Below are 23,323 nucleotides of genomic sequence, written 5' to 3'. Positions count from 1 at the left end.
ATGGCAAGAATCTGCCCAACAGTTTCGTACTCCAACAGAAAATGAAATATGTAAATGGTTAGTCTATGCCCAACAGTTTCGTCCTACAATGGAAAATGAAATATGTAAATGGTTAGAATATACGCAAATACACATTAGTTTCCGTCCTCCAATGGAAAATGAAATATGAAAATGGTTAGAATGTGCCCAACAGTTTCGTCCTACAATGGAAAATGAAATATGTAAATGGTTAAAATATGCCCATCAGTTTCATCCTTCAATGGAAATTGAAATATGTAAATGTGGTTGGACATATTCTAACCTTTTACATGTTTCATTTTCCATTAGAAACTAAATTGCTGGATATATTCTAACAATTTGCATATTTCATTTTCCATTGTTGGACGAAAATACTAGGCATTAACCATTTACATATTTCATTTTCCACTGGAGGACAAAATGCTGGGCATTAATGATTTACCTATTTCATTTTCAATTGGAGAAACGAAACTGTTGGGTATATGCTAATCTTTAACCTCTTTTGTACTCCAATGGTAAATAAAATATGTAAATGGTTAGAACATACCCAAAAATGAAATATATAAATGGTTAAAATATGCATAATAGTTTCGTCCCGAATTGGAAAATGAAGTATGTAAATGGTTAGAATATGCCTAACAGTTTTGTCCTACAATGGAAAATGAATATGTAAATGATTAGAATGTGCCCAACACTTTCGTCCTCCAAAGGAAAATGAAATATGTGAATGATTACAATATGCCCAACAATTTCGTCCTCAATGGAAAATGATACATGCAAAAGGTTAGAATATGCCAAACAGATTCGTCCTCCAATGGAAACTGAAATATGTAAATGGTTAGAATATAGCCAACAGTATCGTTCAACATGGAAAATGAAATATGTAAATAGTTAGAAGATACCCAACAGTTTCGTCCTCCAAAGAATAATGAAATATGTAAATGGTTGGAATATACTCAACAGTGTTGTCCTCCAATGGAAAATTAAATATGTAAATGGTTAAAATATACCAAACAGTTTTTTCCTCCAGTGGAAAATTATATATGTAAATGGTTAGAATAAACCCAACAGTTTCATCCTCCAATGGATACTGAAATATGTAAATGGTTAGAATATAGCCAACAATTTCGTCCTCTAATGGAAAACAATATATGAAAATGGTTAGAATATACCCAACAATTTCATACTTCAATGGATAATGAAATATGTAAATGGTTTGAAAATACCAAACAATTTTGTCCTCTAACGGAAAATAAAATATGTAAATAGTTAGAATATGCCCAGCACTTTTGTTCTCCAATGGATAAAAAATATGTAAATCTTTAGAATATGCCCATCAGTTTCGTCCTCCAATGGAAAACAAAATATGTAAATGGTCAATGCCCAACACTTTCGTCCTCCTATGGAAAATAAAATATGTAAATGGTTTGAATATGCCAGCAGTTTCGCCCTCCAGTGGAAAATGAAATAAGTAAATGGTTAGAATATACCCAACAGTTTCGTCCTCCAGTGGAACACTAAATATATAAATGGTCAGACTATGGTCAGAAAATGAAAAATGTAAATAGCTAAAATATACCCAATAGTTTCGTCCTCCAATGGAAAGTGATATATGTAATGGTTAGAATATACACAAAAGAGGTTCGTCCTCTAATGGAAAAAGAAATATGTAAATGGTTAGAATATACAAAAGAGTTTCGTCCTCCAACGGAAAAAGAAATATGTAAATGGTTAAACTATGCCCAACAGTTTCGTCCTACAATGGAAAATGAAATATGTAAATGGTTAGAATATACAGATACACAACAGTTTCGTCCTCCAATGGAAAATGAAATATGAAAATGGTTGGAATATGCCCACCAGTTTCGTCCTACAATGGAAAATGAAATGTGTAAATAGTTAAAATATGCCCATCAGGTTTCGTCCTACAATGGAAAATAAAATATGTAAATGGTTAGAATATATTCCATAGTTTCGTCCTACAATGGAAAATGAAAAATGTAAATAGTTAGAATATGCTCAACAGTTTCATCAAATGGAAAATGAAATATGTAAATGGTTAGAATGTGCCCAACAGTTTCGTCCTCCAATGGAAAATGAAATTTGTAAATGGTCAGAATATGCCCAACAGTTTCGTCCAACACAGAAAATGAAATATGTAAATGGTTAGTATATGCCTGACAGTTTCGTCCAAGATGGAAAATAAAATATGAAAATGGTTAGAATATGCCCAACAGTTTCGTTCTTCAATGGAAAATGAGATATGTAAATGGTTAGAATATACAAAACAGTTTCGTCCCCAATGGAAAATAAAATATATAAATGGCCAGAATATACCTAACAGTTTTGAACTCCAATGGAAAGTGAAATATTTAAATGGTTAGAATATCCTCAACAGTTTCGTCCTCCCATTGAAAATGAAATATGTAAATGGTTAGATTATAGCCAACAGTTTCGTCCTCCAATGGAAAATAAAATATAAAAATGGTTAGAATACAGCCAACAGTTTCGTCCTCCAATAAAAAATGAAATATGCAAATGGTTAGAATATACCCAGCAGTTTCGTCCTCCAATGGAAAATGAAATATGTAAATGGCTAGAATACACCCAATAGTTTCGTCCTCCAATAGAAAATGAAATATGTAAATAGTTAGAACATACACAACAGTTTTGGTCTCGTATGGAAAATGAATTATATAAATGGTAAGAATCTACCAAACAGTTTCGCCCTCCATTAGAAATGAAATACGTAAATGGGTAGAATATATTCAATAGTTTCGTCCTAACATGGAAAATGAAATATGTAAAATGTAAGCATATACCCAACAGTTTCGCCCACCAATGGAAAATGAAAAATGTAAATGGGTATAATATATTCAACAGTTCCGTCTGCCAATGAAAAATAAAATATGTAAATTGTTAGAATATACCCAACAGTTTTCTCCTCCTATGGAAAATAAAATATGTAAATGGTAAGAATATACCCAACAGTTTTGCCCTTCAATGGGAAATGAAATATGTAAGTGGTTGTAATATACCCAACAGTTTCGTCCTACAATTGAAAATGAAATATGTAATGGTAAGAATATACCCCAGATTTTCGACCACTAATGGAAAATAATATAAACGGTTATAATATATCCAATAGTTTCGCCCTCCAGTGGAAAATGAATTATGTAAATGGTTAGAAAATACCAAACTGTTTTCTCCTGTAATGGAAAATGAAACATTTAAATAGTTAGAATGTGCCCAACAGTTTCCTCCTCCAATGGAAAAATAAATATGTAAATAATTACAATATACCCAACAGTTTCGTCCTCCAATGAAAAATAAAATATTTAAATGGTCAGAATATACCTAACAGTTTCGAACTCGAATGAAAAATGAAACATGTAAATAGTTACAATATACCCAACAGTTTCGTCCTCCACTGGAAAATGAAATATGTAAATTGTTAGAATATAGACAACAGTTTCGTCCTCCAATGGAAAATGAAATACATAAATGGTTAGAATACAGCCAACAGTTTCGTCGTTCAATAGAAAATGAAATATGCAAATGGTTAGAATATACCCAGCAGGTTCGTCCTCCAATGGAAAATGAAATATGTATGTGGCTAGAATACACCCAACAATTTCGTCCTCTGATGGAAAATGAAATATTTAAATGGCTAGAATATACACAACAGTTTCGTCCCGCATTGGAAAATGAAATAAGAAAGGGTTAGAATATACCCAATAATTTCGTCCTCCAATGGAAAATGAAATATATAAATCGTTGGAATATACACAGCAGTTTCGTCCCCCAATGGAAAATTTAATATGTAAATGGTTAGAATATATGTAAAACTTTCGTCCTCAATGGAAAATGAAATATGTAAATGGTTAGAATATGCTCAACAGTTTCTCTTCCAATGGGAAAATAAAATATGTAAATGGTTAGAATATGCCCAACAGATTTGTCCTCCAACTGAAAATGAAATGTGTAAATGGTTAAAATATACCCAACAGTTTCGTCCTATAATGGAAAATTAAATATATAAAGTGTTAGAATATACACAACAGTTTCGTCCTCCAATAAAAATGAAATATATAGTGTTAGAATATACACAACAGTTTCGTCCTCAATGGAAAGTGATATATGTAATGGTTAGAATACAAAACAATTTCATCCTCAATGGAAAATGAAATATGTAAATGGTTAGAGTATACAAAACAGTTATGTCCTCCAATGGAAAATATGTAAATGGTTAGACTATGCCCAACAGTTTCGTCCTACAATGGAAAATGAAATACATAAAAGGTTAGAATATACACATATACACAACAGTTTCGTCCTCCAATGGAAAATGACATATGAAAATGGTTAGAATATGCCCAACAGTTTCCTCCTACAATGGAAAATGTAATATGTAAATGGTTAAAATATGTTCATCAGTTTCGTCCTCCAATGCAAAACGAAATATGTAAATGGTTAGAATATAGCCAACAGTTTCGTCCTACAATGGAAAATAAAAAATGAAAATGGTTAGAATATGCTCAACAGTTTCGTACTCAAATGGAAAATGAAATATGTTAATGGTTAGTGTGTGCCCAACAGTTTCGTCCTCCAATGGAAAATGAAATATGTAAATGGTTAGAATATGCCCAACAGCTTCTTCCAAATAGAAAATGAAATATTTAAATAGAATATGCCCAACAGTTTCGTCCTCCAATGGAAAATGAAATATGTAAATGGTTAGAATATGCCCAACAGTTTCTTCCAAGATAGAAAATGAAATATTTAAATGGTTAGAATATGCCCAACAGTGTCGTCCAGGATGGAAAATAAAATATGTAATTGGTTAGAATATGCTCAACAGTTTCATCATCCAATGGAAAATTAAATATGTAAATGGTTAGAATATACCCAACAGTTTCGTCCTCCAATGAAAAATAAAATATATGTATATAAATGTTAGAATATAAATACCTAACAGTTTCGAACTCCAATGGAAAATGAAATACTTAAATGGTTAGAATATGCCTAACAGTCTCGTCCTCCCATTGAAAATGAAACATGTAAATGGTTAGAATATAGCCAAGAGATTCGTTCTCGAATGGAAAATGAAATATATAAACGGTTGGAATATAGCCAACAGTTTTGTCCTCCAACAGAAAATGAAATATGCAAATGGTTTACCCAGCAGTTTCGTCATCCAATGGAAAATGAAATATTTAAAAGGCAAGCATACACCCAACAGTTTCTTTCTCCAATGGAAAATGAAATATGTAAATACTTAGAATTTACACAACAGTTTTGTTCTCCAACGGAAAATTAAATATGTAAATGGTAAGAATATACCAAACTGTTTCGTCCTCCATTGGAAAATGATACATGAATGGTAAGAATATACCCAATAGTTTCGTCTTCTCATGGAAAATGAAGTGTAAATGGTTGGAATACACCCAACAGTTTTGTCCTCAAAATGGAAAATGAAATATGTAAATGGTTAGAAAATACCCAGATGTTTCGTCCTCCAATAGAAAATGAAATTTATAAATGGTTAGAATATGCCCAACAGTTTTGTCCTCCAATAGAAAGTGAAATATGTAAATAGTTAGAATATGCCCAAAACTTTCGTCCTCCCATGGAAAATGAAATATGTATATACAGTAAATGTTATTAAATGGTTAGAATATGCCCAACAGTTTAGTCCTCCCATGGAAAATGAAATATGTAAATGGTTAGAATATAGCCAACAGATTCGTTCTCGAATGGAAAATAAAATATATAAACGGTCAAAATATAGCCAACAGTTTTGTCTTCCAATAGAAAATGAAATATGCAAATGGTTAGAATATACCCAGCAGTTTCGTCATCCAATGGAAAATGAAATATGTAAATGGCTAGAATATACCCAACAGTTTCGTCCTCCGATGGAAAATGAAATATGTAAATAGTTAGAGCATACACAACAGTTTTGGTCTCCAGTTGGAAAATGAAATATGTAAATGGTAAGAATATACCAAACAGTTTTGTCCTCCATTGGAAAATGAAATACGTAAATGGTTAGAATATATCAATAGTTTCGTCCACTCATGGAAAATGAAAAATCTAAATGTTTAGAATATAAACAACAGTTTTGTACTCAAATGGAAAATAAAATATGTAAATGGTTAGAGAATACCCAGATGTTTCGTCCTCCAATAGAAAATGAAATATGTAAATGGTGAGAAAATACCCAACAGTTTTGTCCTCCAAAGGAAAATTAAATATGTAAATGGAATATGTCCAACAGTTTTGTCATTCAATGGAAAATGAAATATGTAAATGGTTAGAATATGCCCAACAGTTTCGTCATCCAGTGGAAAATGAAAAATGTAAATGGTTAATGACAAACAGTTTCGTCCTCCAACGGCAAATGTAACATATAAATGCTTTAGAGTATACCCCCCAGTTACGTCCTCCAATGAATAATGAAATATGTAAATGGTTAAATATACCCAACAGTTTCGAACTCCAATGGAAAATGAAGTATGTAAAAGGTAAGCATATACCCAACAGTTTTGCCCACCAATGGAAAATGAAATATGTAAATAGTTATAATATATCCAACAGTTTCGTCCTCCAATGGAAAATGAAATGTGTACATGGTAAAAATATACCCAACAGTTTCGCCCTTCAATGGAAAATGGAATATGTCAATGGTTATAATATACCCAAGTTTCGTTCTCCAACTGAAAATGAAATATGTAAATGGTAAGAATATACCGAACAGTTTCGCCCACCAACTGAAAATAAAATATATAAATGGTCATAGTCAGAATGTGCCCAACAGTTTCGTCCTCCAGTGGAAAAAGAAATATGTGAATGATTAGAATATACCCAACAGTTTCGTCCTCCAATGAAAAATAAAATTTGTAAATGGTCTGAATATACCCAATAGTTTCGAACTCCAATGGAAAATGAAATATGTAAATAGTTAGAATATACCCATAGTTTCGTCCTCCAATGGAAAATAAAATATGTAAATTGTTAGAATATAGACAACAGTTTCGTCCTCCAATGGAATATGAAAAATGTAAATGGTTAAAATTTGCTCAACAGTTTCGTCCTCCTATGGAAAATGAAATATGTAAATTGATAGCACTTTGAACATCACGGATTACTGTAAGTAGTGCAAAATAATCAAGTCTAGCTCTACCGACAGTTTTGTAAAGAGAAGTTTTGATGGTTTTGATGAGGCGTTCCCAAGTAGCTCCAACCCATGCTGAATACCAAGGAATTTTCATATGCTGAATATTATAGTTGTGAAAATGAGGCTTGTATTCATCACAGACCAAAGCTTGCTCCACTATTTTATACCCAGCAGTGAATGATTTTGTTGCATTATCGCTGTACAGAAATGAAGGAATCCCATATAAATTTACAAACCTTAAAAATGCTAACACAAAGCTATGAGTAGACATATCAGGCAACAACTCTATGTGAACAGCTCTGACGTTCAGACAAGTGAATATTAAAAGAAACATCTTTGTGTCTTCACCAGCTTCATTAGCGACAAATAGGTGACCTGTAAAATCAACACCCGTGTGCATAAAAGGTTTGACAAAATTAACCCTATTCTTTGGAAGACTGGTCATTTTAGGATAACAAAAAGACAAACTGTTAAACTTCTTGCATGTAACACCTTCACTTAAAACACGCTTAAAACACTGTCTCATCCTAGGGATCCAAAATCCACTAGTTCTAATCACATTTAAGGTAGTTTGTACACCTACATGTTTACACTGATTGTGGTAAAAATTGATAATCAGTTTAGCTAAATGGTGTTCCTTACCCAAAAGTATAGGATTTGTGACTTCATAGTCATACTGCATGGTTTTACCCATTCTTCCTCTCGACCGAATGACACCTACGTCGTCCTGGAATATATCTAAACTATTGACGGGAGGAGGAACAGCTGCTTTACTGGAAGGGGTTTGGAGATACTCAAGTTCTGAAGGAGAGGAATCTCGCTGCATTTCTTTCATCAATGCAGCTTTCCATCTTTGAAAGGGTCATTTGATGAGCCACCCAGACTCTGTTTGAAGATTTGAATGGCCTTGAAGACAAGACCAGCAACTCGGAAGAGTTTGGTAAGGTTTCAAAAATTTGAAATGCCGACAATGGGTTCAGTAATATCACCCATACCTGAAGAACCATCTACAACTCTGGCTTCAGCTGATAATAGCTGCAATTTATTTGCTTCTGACAAGCAACCTAGAGAACTAGTAAGCCAAGAATCATGAAAATCAGCCAACCGTGAAGGTCCCTGAATCCAGAAATTGGATTTCTTTTGAAAGTCTTTGAAGGCTGAACCCCTAATTGAGAGATCACTGGGATTTTCTTCACTCTTGACATATTTGAAATGAACATCTAGGCCATACTCTTTGAGAAGATTGTCCTTGAATACCGACACATCTTTGATTCTGTTACGTATGAATACAATCTTTGTTGAGATGGTATCTGTGAGTAACCACTGTAAGACAATTTGTGAATTAACTGCACAAACTATTCCCTTGAATTTGATCCATTTGAAAGAATCCAAGACAAATGGTACAACATTTTAAAGCTAGATAAGCTGCCATGAGTTCAAGGTTGGGCAAAGTTTTAGCCTTCAAAGACGCAACTTTCGACTTTGCATACAAAAGTTGAGATTTACCAACACTAATACAGCAAACTGCAAATCCATAACAGGACTTTGGAGCATCACAAAAGACACACAATGAATTACTTGAATCCTGACTTAAAACACTGTCTAGGGAATTTGAGGGAAAACAACTGAGCAAGATCATAACAATGACTGGCCCACTCACTTTGAGCAGACTGAGGAACTATTTCATCCCAGTAACATTTGAGACGCCATAAATCTCTCATCATGAGTTTACCCTTAGTAGTAACAGGTAAAGCAAGACCACGGGGATCTAACACTTTGGAAATTTGAGATTAAACACCCCTTTTCGTTGACACGCCAATATCAAGACTGCTACTGGACAGCTGAATAACATCTTCACCTATCAGATATTTGTAACCAAGCACTTTCTCATAATTGTTACCATGAGTCACTATGGTTTGACCTGCTTGCATCAAATCTTCCAAAGCAGTGTTACTTGAGTTCCATGACCTTAGACAAAATCCACCTTCTTGCATCCGCAAAAAGGACTGTTGGTGCACTTCTTTAAGGTCGATGGAATTCCCCGTTACTACAAAATTATCAACATAAAAATTGGACTGAAGTAACTGAGAACAATAATCGCTGTAGAAACGACTAGCATGATGTTTGAGAACATGGTTCAAAACAAATGGACTAGCAATCGTAACACGAGATTAAAACCCGCTCTCTTCCTAACCAAAGGGGGCAAATCTTGATCAATGGCTTCTATTGACATTTTGGTAAACTGGGCTATGCGGTAAAGACAGCAAGAAAATATTATATATATGCTACACTTAACCTAACTCGGCTGTGCATTAACATAAAGTAAGAAAAATTGTATGGGCTACGCATTAGAGTACAGCAAGAAAAATTATATATACACTTGGTCCTACTAGTTTATGCATCATAACAGCAAGCAAAATTATAAAGGCTACACCTTAACTTATCTTGGAGATACATTAGAACCCAGCAAGAAAACTGTATAGGCTATGCATTTGAACACAGCAAGAAAAATGAGACCCACTTAACCCTACTAGGCTATGCACTAGAACACAGCAAGAAATATCATTTATACACTTGGTCTTACTAGGCTACGCGACAAAAACAGCAAGAAAATATATACACGCTACACCTAACTTAATTCGGCTGTGCATCAACATAAAGCAAGAAAATTTGTATGGGCTATGCATTAGAACACAGCAAGAAAATTATTTAAAAACTATACTGTAGGCCCTACTAGCCTATACGGCAAAAACAGTAAGCAAACACTTAAAAATAATTCAAGGAATTCAAGGTACAAGACTGCACCACCAAAATATACAAGGTAATACAGTGATGGTGTTAGGCTAATTAGACATCCTGATAAATTACCGACGTTCGCGCGGAAACAAAGGTCAACCATCCCCTTTTTCTGTCTGTCGGACGTGTGTGAGCGAATTAACTAAATTTAAAGCAACGCCGAAGGCGTGAAGAACAACCACGCTCGCATTTTCGTCGAAAAACAGATTGATTGTGTGAGAACTATTTTTTCTAATTCTCTTTAAACGGAGCCTGCGCTCCCAAAACTACGGCTCTGTGATTGTAAGTACACGCTTCACCATTAAATTGATCTGGGAAATACATTTTCAAGTCGAAAACCACAACTCCATAAGGTCTTACCTGCATAAAAAGGCTTGCCGTGAAGTAGGAGGTACATAGGCGTTCGACTAAAATGTTTCTTGTCGAAGAATAGCCGGGCGTCTCCGTGATTGCAAAACTCCCGGAAATCCTTGTTAACAGAAGAGTTCATTCAGTAAGATCATTAGACTTTATGCTGAAACTTGATTCAGTTCTTGGGGATGAGGGAAGGATCCCCTGTAGCCACCTGTGCATGCTTTTACTTGAAGACCATGAGATTCACATTCGACCTTCATTCATCTGAATTGCTTGATAAGAACTAAGAAGCACAAGCGAAGGAGGTGACACTCATTTTTGGCGCGAGAATTTCCGAGAAGGCCTCAACGCCTGCGTCGTGAACTCGTCCTTCACATTAACTTATATCCAGAGAGAACCATAGAGGGCCGACTTCCTATGTGCTGCATTGTAATCGGCTGAGCGCCGGCGGCCATTGTGATTGTGTGTAACTGGAGGTTGCTAAACACGCATCATTCTGTCACTGCAGCCGAGTCTACACCAAATTATCTCTCCATGGATCATTTACACTACACAGGCCACACCAAGAAAATCTCTGGATCAAAAGGAACAGAGTGTTCTGCCATTTACTGTACACAGTATACAAAAACAAACAAGGAAGTGGCCTTCTACTCTTTTCCAAAGGACAACACGAGGTAAGCACATAGTTTGTCAGCCCATCTGCTTGTAAGTAGCTTGTTTACTGCTATGTACTATTCATTATTGTTCTCAAAGTGTACAGTTTATGAAAGCAATTTTGTTACAATGAGACTAATATATCAATTGAAAATCAAGAATAAAGCATCCAAAAAAAAGAAATTACGTAAAAACAGAAAACTGTTGAAAATTTCCCATAAATGAATTCATATTAATCCAATGAATATTTTGTTAATAACAGGTCTTCACACTGACAGATAAGTATAGCCCTGTCTAACTTGGTTAAGCTTGGTGTGTGCTATGTGCTATGTGTGTGTGTTGATGCCTTTGGTGGTGGTATGTGATTAGCAATTAAATACCTATTTCCAATAAGTTGTGCAAAGGCATAGCATTTTGTGCATATTTTGCTAAGGCATGGCATTTGCGAAGGCTTGCCATTGTGCTAGCATGTTCTTCTCCTAGGGCCTATTATATCTGCCATCATTTAATGACACTGAAGTACAATTATTATTTTTCCAGATGCAGTCCTTTCACAGGTAATCTTACATAGCCTAAATGTTTGAAAATATGTAGGCTATTATTTTATTTTACAGAACTTTGAATAAAATTTTTAAACATTTATGGGTTATTTTTGTTTATAAATATAACACATACATGTCTGTAAGAATATCTGAGAAGAATAAAATTTTTATCCCATTAAGGAATTACCTAAATAGGTATTATTTGGAGTAAAGTCACAGTTGGCTGTGATGTATCTGAGTGGTCCTCTTACCGTTACATACTTATATAGGCCTATTTGTACCCTTATTTTCTGATATACGTTCATAAAATGAACAATCATAACAGCTGTCAAATAAATAAACATTGGCAGTTTTTTGTGTTCCAGCATAAAGACAAGCTGTTGGCCCTACAGTGGGTTGCAGTGCACTCAGAGCATGTTCGTTTACAAAACGTTGCTGTCACTGCAGCTCCAGTTACACACAATCAAAATGGCGGCCAAATTACGCTGCACATAGGAAGTCGGCCCTCTCTATGGTTCTCTCTGTTATATCTTCTCTCTGCTTATATGTATAGCAAAATAAAGACCTTATTTCTTTGATTTCCACTTGATTATCAATACTTGTATGAAAATCTGAAGTTAGAAAATAAGTGAAACATTTAATGCATTAATATTTAAATGAAAATTTAAGTAAATTATTTAAAATTTCGTACAAAAATAGCATAGAAGGGAAAGAATCTTGGCTAAGCAAATGCTAGGCCCATACCTATTGATTTGGCGGGTATTTTTTTATTGTTCGGCCTTCTTTTAAGAACAATTTATTCACAGTAAGTAAAAACGTTTTATGGTAGTTCTTATTTAACCATTCTCTCCAAGTATCGTTCCAAAGCCTTACTGGCCTTCTCTGTCGTTGGTAATTTTACAAGACTCTTTCCAGTATCCGAGATATAGACAGATTAGGACGTAAAATTCTGTACTTCAACTGCCCTAATACTTCGAGGTATATTGTACAATAATGCTTAACTTACCTGTAATAAGATAACATATTATAATATTTAAGCGAGGGTTAAAAGAAAGCACTGTGCTGCCTTTGTCTCTACAGTATGGCACTGTCACATTTGGATTTAATTCATTAATAGTCTGGTGACTTTGTGAGAATTTGCCTCCCCACTTACGTATCTTTTATATGAAGCTTATTTTCTTTCTGTCTTTTTTATCATAATGATTTTTTGTGTGTGTTACGTCCTTACGCAGTTTTATTATCCAGAATTTGCTATATAGGCTACATAATCTTGATTTATTTCCATTTATCTGTTAGTTTCAGTCGTCAATGGATTAATACATTAATTTTGTTTATTGTTTATTTTTATAAGACTGCTTTCTTGGTAGTCATACAGATGAACAGTAAATGTTGCATACATCTGCTGACTGACATACTTGGTAGTGTTAACGCAACCTGTTTCCATGTTACCTTCGATGCATGTCTTTTTTCTTGCACATAACAAGAAGATATTTTAGATGAGGCTATCAGACTACCTAAATAAGACTTGAGTCAACATTCCATGTCTTCATTGCAGAGGGCACGATACTAGAACCAGAGATGACAAAATTTGTGTCTGTGGTTCTGTTTTTATAAAATATACAAAGGTGCCTTCATGCATATAACAGCAGGTCTGTGGGTTGAGACCACTGAGGGTCAATAACGTGGGTTGCGACTCCCTGCCGGACATGCGAGCTCTGGCGGTCATAATGAAAACCCAGTCCAATACATGGAAGACCACATGTGAATGAGATACAACCACCCTAACTGAGCATTAGTGGTTGCCTATTATAACAAGGATTAGATATGAAGTGTCCTTTGAAATACATTTCGATAAAGAATATGAAACCAAAATGCTAAAAAGACCCCTACAGCAATATACTAATGGTAGCATAGCTACTGTATACGATTAAGTGAATAAAAGGACGAGAATAGATTACTCAAGCCAAACTGCAACAAAATCATTGGAAAACGGAGTCCTGAGCACACTCCTCCTACAATAATTCAATGAGTTGTCACCAGATCTATAAACAAGGGGAAAAAGTAGTTACTCGAGATGGAATTGAAACACCTATATGTTTTCAAGAAAACTATAAACTAAAGCTAACCAACTATGTAACTGAACAAACGTGACCGACCTAATGAAAGTTTCCGAATGACTGGAAAAAAGTATGACATCAGTCCCAACTTTCTGTACAATTACTGTAGATGGCCACCGAAAGGTTCACCGTCACTGGAAACTACAACCCTTGCTCCACCCATTATTTTTCATCGTCGGTAACCGTAACTCCCTCATTCCCCAGGTTTAAACTCGTACCACTGATCAAGGAGCAAGAGGCCTTGCTGGTATGAGGCCCGACTTAGCAAAAACTCTTGTCATCCTATCATGACTACAATAACGTCATCCACAGAACTGCTCAATTTTCTGTTCTTCTTTGACACAATGGAAACAAAACTTTATAGTCTATCTCGCATTTTTTCGATAGGTTAATCACTGAATTGTTTTTCCTCAGAGTATTAAGAAATTCCAGGTAAAGGGATAACGTGAGCAGTTGTAGTTGTTATGCTGTGTTTATAAGTCTCCTTGATATGCCTTATATGAAAATCATGCTAAAATTTATCGCAGATTTCCAGTTACTGAGATATTTACCATCTTTTTCATGTTTTAAAATTCATTCCCGTAGGTTCGGTACTAAACACGGCGCCAATGGGTGTGGGTGTGGTAGTAAAGTAAAAATTCACCACATTTTGATTGAGGTTTAGTGGTTAGTAACATATATTTCCTAAAGAAGAATCCTTTGGCAGTTGAAGTACGCAAAGTGTTCTTCTTTTCTCAGTCTGTTTTCCCTGAGCTGTCAGCTGAAGTAAACAAACAGACGACGCAAGAAGGAGGAATGGCGGCAGTGACAGCTAAATCCATATTATTTCTCGAAGAAAACCAATGTAAGGATTCTATAGTTATCGAAATTAGTGTTGGAAGTATAAACATACCATGAACACAAATCTTTGGTGTATTTCCACATCACTGACTGGGCGGATAATCTTTTCTTTTCTAGTAGGATTTCTGTGTTTTACTTGGTTAGCTTGGTATAAGTCACGACTACCCTAGCTTAGTCTCTGAGCTGCTCCTCAATCGTCTTAATTTGGAAGTAAGAAGGCACTACTGTTTATCCTCCAATGGTTTTTTTTTTAATTAGGTTGACTGAGTTGAAACTGTAGCCTAAGCTGAGACTAACTTGCTGTCTCAGACTAGGCTATTTAGCCCTGGTTATTTAACCATCGCTAGGCTTGACGGAGTTAAGTCATAACACATCCCCCTCAGCCTTAAAATAAGTATGGGGACTTCTAAGGGGAAACAGACCTTCTTGGGAGGAGAATAGATATGAGTTACATTTAGGGATGCAGCTTAACTCTACAATCACTCACCTAATCTAGGGTGCCAGGTCCTTACGTGGCTGGTAAAGCCTTCCCCACACCTAACTTGACCTAGGCCTCCATTAGTTTTAGATCAGTATACAAGGATGCATTCTAGTATAACCTAGCTTGAGGCAGTGGATCCTTACTTGGTTGTGTAGGAGAGCTTTGCTCCACACCCCCTGACCTAGAGTGCAATAAAATGTGTTGTAGTGGTAGGCTATGTACAAGGATACACCCTCCTTTCAACATCATTAAATATAACGTTACCTCTACCACAGTTTCAGATGGAAATTAATAAATGTAGCAGGGGATAGGTGTACAAAAGGATTTTTGATGAAAATAACTGTCAGAATTGTTCGAAGCATCAAAAACTATGGAAAACCATATTTTGATGTTAATTTCAATAGTCAGTATCTTTTAAAACTTTACTTGAACTTTTACTCCCTATAATATAACCTAAAATAACATGGAGATCCTCTGGTTACAGTTACAGTGCAGTGGTTAAATCACACAATAATCAACTTAGTTGATATTTATGAGCATCTTCATCCGAATAATTTCTGCATTTTTACTATTTTCACAACAAAAACATAGTATTCCTTGCAACACAAGAACTTGACAGTTTTATGGCTAAACATAGACTAAACACTGAAAAAATCAGATCCAACCAATTCAAGGTTTTTAAAATTCTATGAAAGTAACACCATTCATCAGACAAAAAAAGTAATCCTATATTGGTTAAGTAATGAAAGTATTTCACAAAACATTTATTATTGGCTGAGGTTATTGTTGTCATGTGTACAAAAATAAAGAGGTGTAATTTCTTCATCTTACAATTATCTCAGTACAGTAACTGCATATTTGCGATGGATATCATGTAGAAGTAAAGCTCATGCTATTGCCTTCCTAGTTAGTGTTAAAAACTAATATGATACATTAATTCGTAGCCAAATACTTGAACCAAATATTTTCCGATCAGGTTGTGTTATGTTGAAATTATGTTGAAACCAAGATTTTGTTCATGAAACTTACCTGTCAGATATATATATAGCTGTATTCTCCGAAGGTCCGACAGAATTTTAAATTTCATGGCACACGCAGTGGCCGGGTCAGGTGGTTAGTACCCATTCCCGCCGCTGGGAGGCGGTATCAGGAACCATTCCCATTTTCCATTCAGATTTTCTCTGTCGCCGGTGTTGTCAACAACTGTTGTCTGCACCTCCGTCATAGGATTTGCTTTTTTCTAAATTACTGAGTATCTCATTGTCTTTTGGTATTTTGACTTTGGATCGGTAGATCGGCATACGCTTTTTTGACTTTTCTTTGGGTTTTGCTTTAGATTATCATTATGTCTGGGTCTAGCTCTGCTAGTTACCGTGCGTGTGTAATGTCTGAATGTAAGGTGAGGTTGCCGAAAGCTGCGGTTGACCCTCACACTATTTGTTCTAACTGTAGGAAGCATATATGCATGTTGAATGATAGGTGTGATGAATGTGCTTCTTTGTCTGAAAATGAATGGAGAGCGTATGATAAATATGTGAGGAAGTTGGGCGTGATCGACTGAGGAGGTCTTCCTCCAGGAGTGCTTCTCTTTGCGGAAGTGTTGATGTCGGCCCTAACCCCTGTACCTTTAGATCCTAACCCTGTGGTTTTGTCTCCTGCCCCTGAGATCGTGCCAGTGGAGACTAATATGCTTTCCGCTATGATGGAATCGATTCGTGCATTAGAATCTAAGGTGTCAGCTCTCCAAGATAAGTGTTGTGAAGTGACTAGTGCCCCCAGTGCAGTGGAGGGCGCCAGACCGGCCCCATCATGCCTCTAGGCCTGGACCTCTGCTGGACTCCCAGGACTCAGGGAGAGAGCATGTCGAAGCCGAAGGAGGGTGACGGGAACCCCACCGGTCTGGCGTCCCTTCTGCAGGTCCTGAAGACGTTTCCCAGGCTGCCCAGGCTCGAACTCGTGTTCGGGTCCTGAAGGACTGCTTCTCGTCTTCTGACACGTCCTCCCCACGCAGGGGTTGGAACCCGTCAGATAGACTCTCGCCCTCTTAAGAGAAGCTTTAGGGAGGAGGACGCTTCCACGTCCTCTCTCTCCTACTCTGTGCTCCTCGCCAGAGTTTGTGGATGCGTTCCCCCACAAAAGAAGTACCGGACGTCATCCCAAGAAGACGTTTTTGAGCGCCAAGAGCTCTCCCTCCTCAAGAGAAGAGGATTAGGACGCCCTCGTCCTTCTGCCTCTAGGTTCCGTGATTCTCCAGAGAGAGGCGTCACCAACGAGGACCCTTATTGCCTCCATGCAGCAGCAACTCTCCTCGTTCATTGCAGAGAGAGAGTCCAGGTCCCGTCCTCGTCGGAAGGATGTTAGACTTCCAGTGAAGAGATCTAGGCGGTCTCCTTCTCCTGCTCCTCGTTCGTCACCTTCGTCTGCTTCGCCTGCTCGTCGTGGAAGGAACCCTAGACTCTCGTCCCCAGAGGGTGTTGGGGAGGATCGTCTTGACGTCACCCCAGGACGTCCTCCCCTCCCTTCTCGTTCTAGACGTCATGTTCACCATTTTGTTGATGACGCTCGTCAGGCTTCTGACGTTTGTCATGCTGCCAGACGTGACGCTCTAAGGGACGATCCAGACGTTCGTCATGCTGCCAGACGTGACGCCCGGCTGGACGCTCAAGAAGCTCGTCATGCTGCCAGACGTGACGCCCCGATGGACGTTTTTGACTCCCTTCAAGACGCTCCACCTGCCGTTGCTGTCGGCTCTCGTGTGGTTCCTGGTTCTCCAGCTGCTTTGCACGCCAGTTCCTCTTCCAAGCAGAGGTCCCTGCGGCGTGTTTCCTCTCCAACTTCTCTCTGCTCTTCCCCGCCCGATGTTGGAGATAGACTCAGGGTCTCGGAGTCTGAAGATGAGATGAAGGATCAGTCCTCGTCGTCGGACTACCAGATCCTCGTCAAGCTGTTGAAGGAATTGTTTCCTGACAAGTTTCTGCCGGCAGTACCTCTCTCCCCTCCTTCTCAACTGACTTCTACTAAGTCTAGGAAAGCTCCGGGATTTCTGAAGATGACTAAATCGCTCTCCACTAAGCGGGCCTTCAAGAAAGTCCATTTGTGGATGGACTCCCGCAAGGCTCAAGGAAAGTCTTCTTTCGCCCTTCCCCCTTCAAGACTCTCGGAAAAAGCGTGATGTGGTATGAGACCGGAGAAGACTTAGGCTTACGTCTTCCTTCCTCATCTAAGGGAGACTTCGCCTCTCGTTGATTCGAGTAGGAGGTCTCATCTGTCGACGGCCAAGATTCCCTGGACTCTTACGGAGATGGACCATCTTTTGAAGGGCCTTTTCAAGACGTTAGAAGTTTTCAACTTCCTTGACTGGTGTCTTGGAGCTTTGGACCTTAAGTCTCGGAGTCAGGACTCGATCTCCTTGTCGGACCTTTTGAGCGTCTTGTCTTGTATGGACAAGGCGGTCCGAGATGGTTCTGACGAATTGGCCTCGCGACTTTGCGACTGGAGTGCTCAAGAAGAGGTCTCTATTCTGCGGTTTCGCTCACAAGTCCGTCTCCTTGGCACAGAAAGGAGAACTGTTGTTTGCTCCCCTTTCCAATCATCTTTTCCCGGCTTCGATGGTAAAGGACATCGCTGCAAGCCTACAAGAGAAGACCACACAGGACCTGTTGGCTCAGTCATCGAAGCGCCCTGCGGTTCCTGTGACCTCGACGACGTCAAACCGTCAACATTCTCCCAAGATGAAGAAGCCCTTTCGTGCCGGATCATCCTCAAAGCCTTCTTCTCGAGGAAAGAACCTCTCGAGAGGTAAAGCCCTTGCTAGAGGTAGGGGCAAGAAGTGATGTGATTCTCCTCCAGATACCGGTGGGTGCCAGGCTTCTTGCGTTTTCAAGTCTGGAAAGTGAGAGGGGCAGACAGTTGGTCCCCTTTCGGTTTTAGAGAAAGGATACAAGATCCCTTTCCTTTCTCCCCTCCCTTAAGCCTTTTTCCCTTGGACCTCTCTCCGTCGTGCGGTCCAGGAAAACAAGAGATCCTATACGACCTGCTGCAGCAAATGCTCGTCAAGAGAGCAATAGAACAGGTCTTAGACCTGAATTCCCGGGCTTCTACAACAGGCTGTTCCTGGTCCCGAAACAGTCGGGAAGTTGGAGACCTGTGCTGGATGTCAGCAGCCTGAACCGCCGTCGCGAAAGAAACTTTCAAGATGAAGACGGCGCAGTCTGTTCTAGGAGCCTTAAGACCTGGGGATTGGATGGTATCCCTCGACCTTCAGGACGCGTGCTTTCCACGTGACCGATACATCCTCAGTCAAGGAAGTTCCTGAGGTTCGTCTTGAGGGGAAAGGTGTATCAATTCAGAGCTCTTTGCTTTGGCCTGTCCACAGCTCCCATGATTTTCACCGTCATCATGCGGAATGTAGCAAGGTGGCTGCATCTGGCAGGCGTCGTGTGTCGCTCTACTTGGACGACTGGCTGATTCGAGCGTCATCGAGGAGAGGTGTCTGGAGGATCTTCAAGCAACTTTAAACCTGACGAAGGAACTCGGCCTGCTGGTCAACTTCGAAAAGTCACACCTGACCCCAACGCAGTCCATCGTGTATCTGGGGATTCAGATGGACTCAGTGGCTTTTCGGGCTTTTCCGTCCCCGGAACGTCAACAGCTGTGCTACGAAAAAGTCCTGGCCTTCCTAGGGAAAGAAACGTGTTCGGTGAGGGAGTGGATGAGTCTGCTGGGGACCATTTCCTCACTGGAAAAGTTTGTTTTCCTAGGGAGACTACATCTCAGGCCTCTTCAGTTCTTCCTGCAAGACAACTGGGAAGACAAGGAAAATCTCGAGTTGTCTCTCAAACTTTCCCTCGAAGTGAAGGAGCATCTCAGGTGGTGGTTGGATCCCTCGAGGCTTTCAGAGGGCGTGTCTCTCAGCCTTCCGAACCCCGACCTAGTGTTGTTCTCCGACGCGTCAATGTCGGGGTGGGGAGCAACACTGGGCAAGAGAGAAGTGTCAGGCATCTGGAGAGGGGAACAGGTGACCTGGCATATCAATATGAAGGAATTAGGGGCGATTTTTCTAGCCCTTCGATTCTTCCAAGATCAAGTGTCCGGTCGCACAGTCCAGGTAAACGCGGACAATACCACTGCTCTATCTTACCTGAAAAAACAGGGAGGCACTCATTCTCATTCCCTGTTCGTTCTTGCGAAAGAGATCCTGTTGTGGGCGAGTTCCAGGAACGTTACGATCTTGACGAGGTTCGTAGCAGGCGTTCAGAACGTGAGAGCGGACCTGCTAAGTCGTCGTCATCAACTGCTCCCGACAGAGTGGACTCTGAACCAGGAGGTGTGCCAAAAACTGTGGGGTTTATGGGGTCGTCCCTTAGTAGACCTGTTTGCAACGTCAAAGAACAACAGGCTTCCGCTTTGCTGCTCTCTGTCCTGGATCCAGGAGCAGTGTCAATAGACGCCCTTCTTTGGGACTGGTCTCGTCTGGACCTTTACGCCTTCCCGCCCTTCAAGATCCTGGGAGAAGTGGTCAGGAAGTTAGCGTCGTCGCAAGATACGAGGATGACTCTGATCGCTCCGTATTGGCCTTACAAGGAGTGGTTTCGGAGGTAATGTCGCTTCTGGTAGACTTTCCAAGGGTGTTACCTCTTCGTCCAGATCTACTCAGACAGCCCCACTTCGAACGATACCATCAAAACCTCTCCGCTCTCGGTCTGACTGCGTTCAGACTATCGAAATGCTGGCGAGAGCGAGAGGCTTTTTCGAAGCAGGTGGCAAGAGCGATCGCGAGCCAGGAGAACATCCTCGATCGCAGTTTACCAATCGAAGTGGGCCGTTTTTTCGGCAGTGGTGTACTCGCAGAGGATTTCCTCTTCCTCCTCGACCACTGTGAGCCAGATTGCAGACTTCCTTCTTTTCCTTAGGGAAGTTCCGAAGCTGGCAGTCTCTACTATTAAGGGGTATAAGAGTATGTTGTCGGCGGTCTTTCGGCACAGAGGATTAGATATCGCCAACAATACGGACCTCCATGACCTCATTAGGTCGTTCGAGACGACTAAGGTGCCTCAGTTTTTGGTTCCATCTTGGAACTTGGACGTGGTTCTTAAGTTCCTGATGCAAAGCCCTTTTGAACCCCTTCATGCTGCTTCTTTGAGGGACTTAACAAAGAAGACTTTATTTTTAGTTGCTCTCGCTACTGCAAAGAGAATCAGTGAGATTCATGCAATATCTAAGTCAGTTGGTTTTAAAGGAGACGATGCGGTGTGTTCTCTCCAACCGTCGTTTCTTGCCAAGAATGAGAACCCGTCTCACCCCTGGCCCAAGTCCTTTGAATTGAAAGGTTTGGCGGGGTATTCTGGGTCAGGAACCAGAAAGACTGCTATGCCCTGTTCGGTGCTAAAAGTTCTACTTGAACAAGACAAAAGAGTCGAGAGGTCTTGCGGATAGGTTATGGTGCTCGGTGAGAAGACCTGGCGTCCCCATGTCAAAGAATGCGCTGGCTTTCTTCTTGAGGTCCACCATTCAGGAAGCGCATAAGAGTTGTCAGGAGAGTGACTTGAACTTTTGAAAGTTAAAGCGCATGAGGTTCGGGCTGTGGCAACGTCAGTAGCCTTTCAAAAGAACATGGCTCTGAGCGAGATTATGAATGCCACTTTTTGGAGAAGTCATTCTGTGTTCGCCTCTCATTACCTAAAGGACGTAAGAACAGTGTACGAGTCTTGCTGTTCATTGGGACCTTACGTTTCGGCTGGTACGATCTTGGGAGAAGGAGGCAGTACCCATCCTATCCTTTAATGTATGGTTAGGAATAGTTTTTAAAATTTTTTTAGGTTGTGTTTTTATGGTTGTGGGTAGACTGTGGGGGCAGTCTTCCCTTTCCTTAGTTTTTACTAGTCACGATGTTTGGTAGGTCAGGTGGTTATTTTTGTCTCTTTGCTTCCTTCTTGAGGGCTACGATCTGGGCACATAGTGGTCACGTCCCGTTGACAGATCGTCTGGAACTCTCCAACCTTATAGGTCTCTACCTCGTTGGAAACTCCAGTAAAGCAGACGCAGACTTGGGTGACAGTAATCACGAAGTCAGCTATGCTAAAAGGTAAGGAACCAAGATGTGTAATCATCTACATTGTTTTGTTTCTCAATCCTATGCTGTCTCTGCCCACCTCCAATGGTGCGATTCAGCTATATATATATCTGACAGGTAAGTTTCATGAACAAAATGATATTTTAATGATAAAATAAGGTTTGTTCATACTTACCTGGCAGATATATATTCGTAGTGCCCACCCTCCTCCCCTCAGGAGACAACGGCACTATGAAAATCTGAATGGAAAATGGGAATGGTTCTGATACCCGCCTCCCAGCGGCGGGAATGGGTACTAACCACCTGACCGGCCACTGCGTGTGCCGCGAAATTTGAAATTCTGTCGGACCTTCGGAGAATACAGCTATATATATATCTGCCAGGTAAGTATGAACAAACCTTATTTTATCATTAAAATATCATTTTTGGGTGGTGGAAAAGCCAGCACCATGTGCACTATACCAATCAGAAAGGTGTGCAGTACACAACATAAGTTCATGTGTATCCAGGGTACCAAAAATTGATCAAACATGAAAATATAGGAAGAATAATTACGAAGATATGTCCCAGTGCAATATTTCATAACCTAACCTAACCTAAGGTGCCAAGTCTTAACCTAGTTGTGGCAGCCTGGACCCCTTACCTAACCTAACCTTTAGTGTTTTAAAAGTCATGGAGTAAATTACAGGGATTCATCCTAATCTAACCTAACTTGACCTAGGTCACTGATCCCTTATCTGGGTGGGACCTTCACCCCCATTGACCATTCCTCCACCTAACTTGACCAGTGCACCATAAAACATACAGAGTAAAATACAGGGATATATCCTAACCTAAGGGGGCCAGGACTTACCTAGGCAAGGGCTGACCCCATCCTAACCTGATGTAGATCACTAAAAATGATAACTGAAGTACGGTATACAAAAGTTATCTCATCCTAACCTTGCACAGTCTCGTAACTGGCAAGGGAGGCATCACTGTCATCCCCTTAGCATTGTAGAGCATATTTCTTACCTTGAAGTTGAGAGGTACATAGTTAGAAGGCACACATTTCTACTTGTCACATCCCCAACCCCAGTATTGACACTTTCAGCTAAGGTTTGTTTGTTGGAGGGTAGGCTTTTATTAACTGAAGGTGTTGCTTAGCTTCCAAATGGATAAAATTGTTTTACATCATGTATAATGTAAAGATATATCACCTGAGGATACTTTAGCACAGGAATTTATGAAGCTTTAATTGCTTAAAAATAGTAGGTAATTATATATAAA

At 39.3% G+C, this 23,323-nt stretch overlaps 1 protein-coding gene across 1 annotated transcript in view; it reads left to right on the top strand.

Moving 5' to 3' along the window:
* Positions 1-14,353: 14,353 nt before the first annotated feature.
* pigeon (protein) overlaps positions 14,354-23,323 on the top strand; it is a 179,509-nt gene continuing 170,539 nt past the window's right edge. The window contains exon 1 of the mRNA XM_067126903.1: positions 14,354-14,505. Within this exon, the coding sequence (XP_066983004.1) occupies positions 14,457-14,505 (49 nt within the window). The 5' untranslated portion in view covers positions 14,354-14,456. The remainder of the gene's footprint in view (positions 14,506-23,323) is intronic.

Source organism: Macrobrachium rosenbergii, chromosome 3, assembly GCF_040412425.1.
Source record: "Macrobrachium rosenbergii isolate ZJJX-2024 chromosome 3, ASM4041242v1, whole genome shotgun sequence".
Taxonomy (NCBI): Eukaryota; Metazoa; Arthropoda; class Malacostraca; order Decapoda; family Palaemonidae; genus Macrobrachium; species Macrobrachium rosenbergii.
Note: the sequence above shows the minus strand (reverse complement) of the source record. Positions and strands in the feature narration are given on the sequence as shown.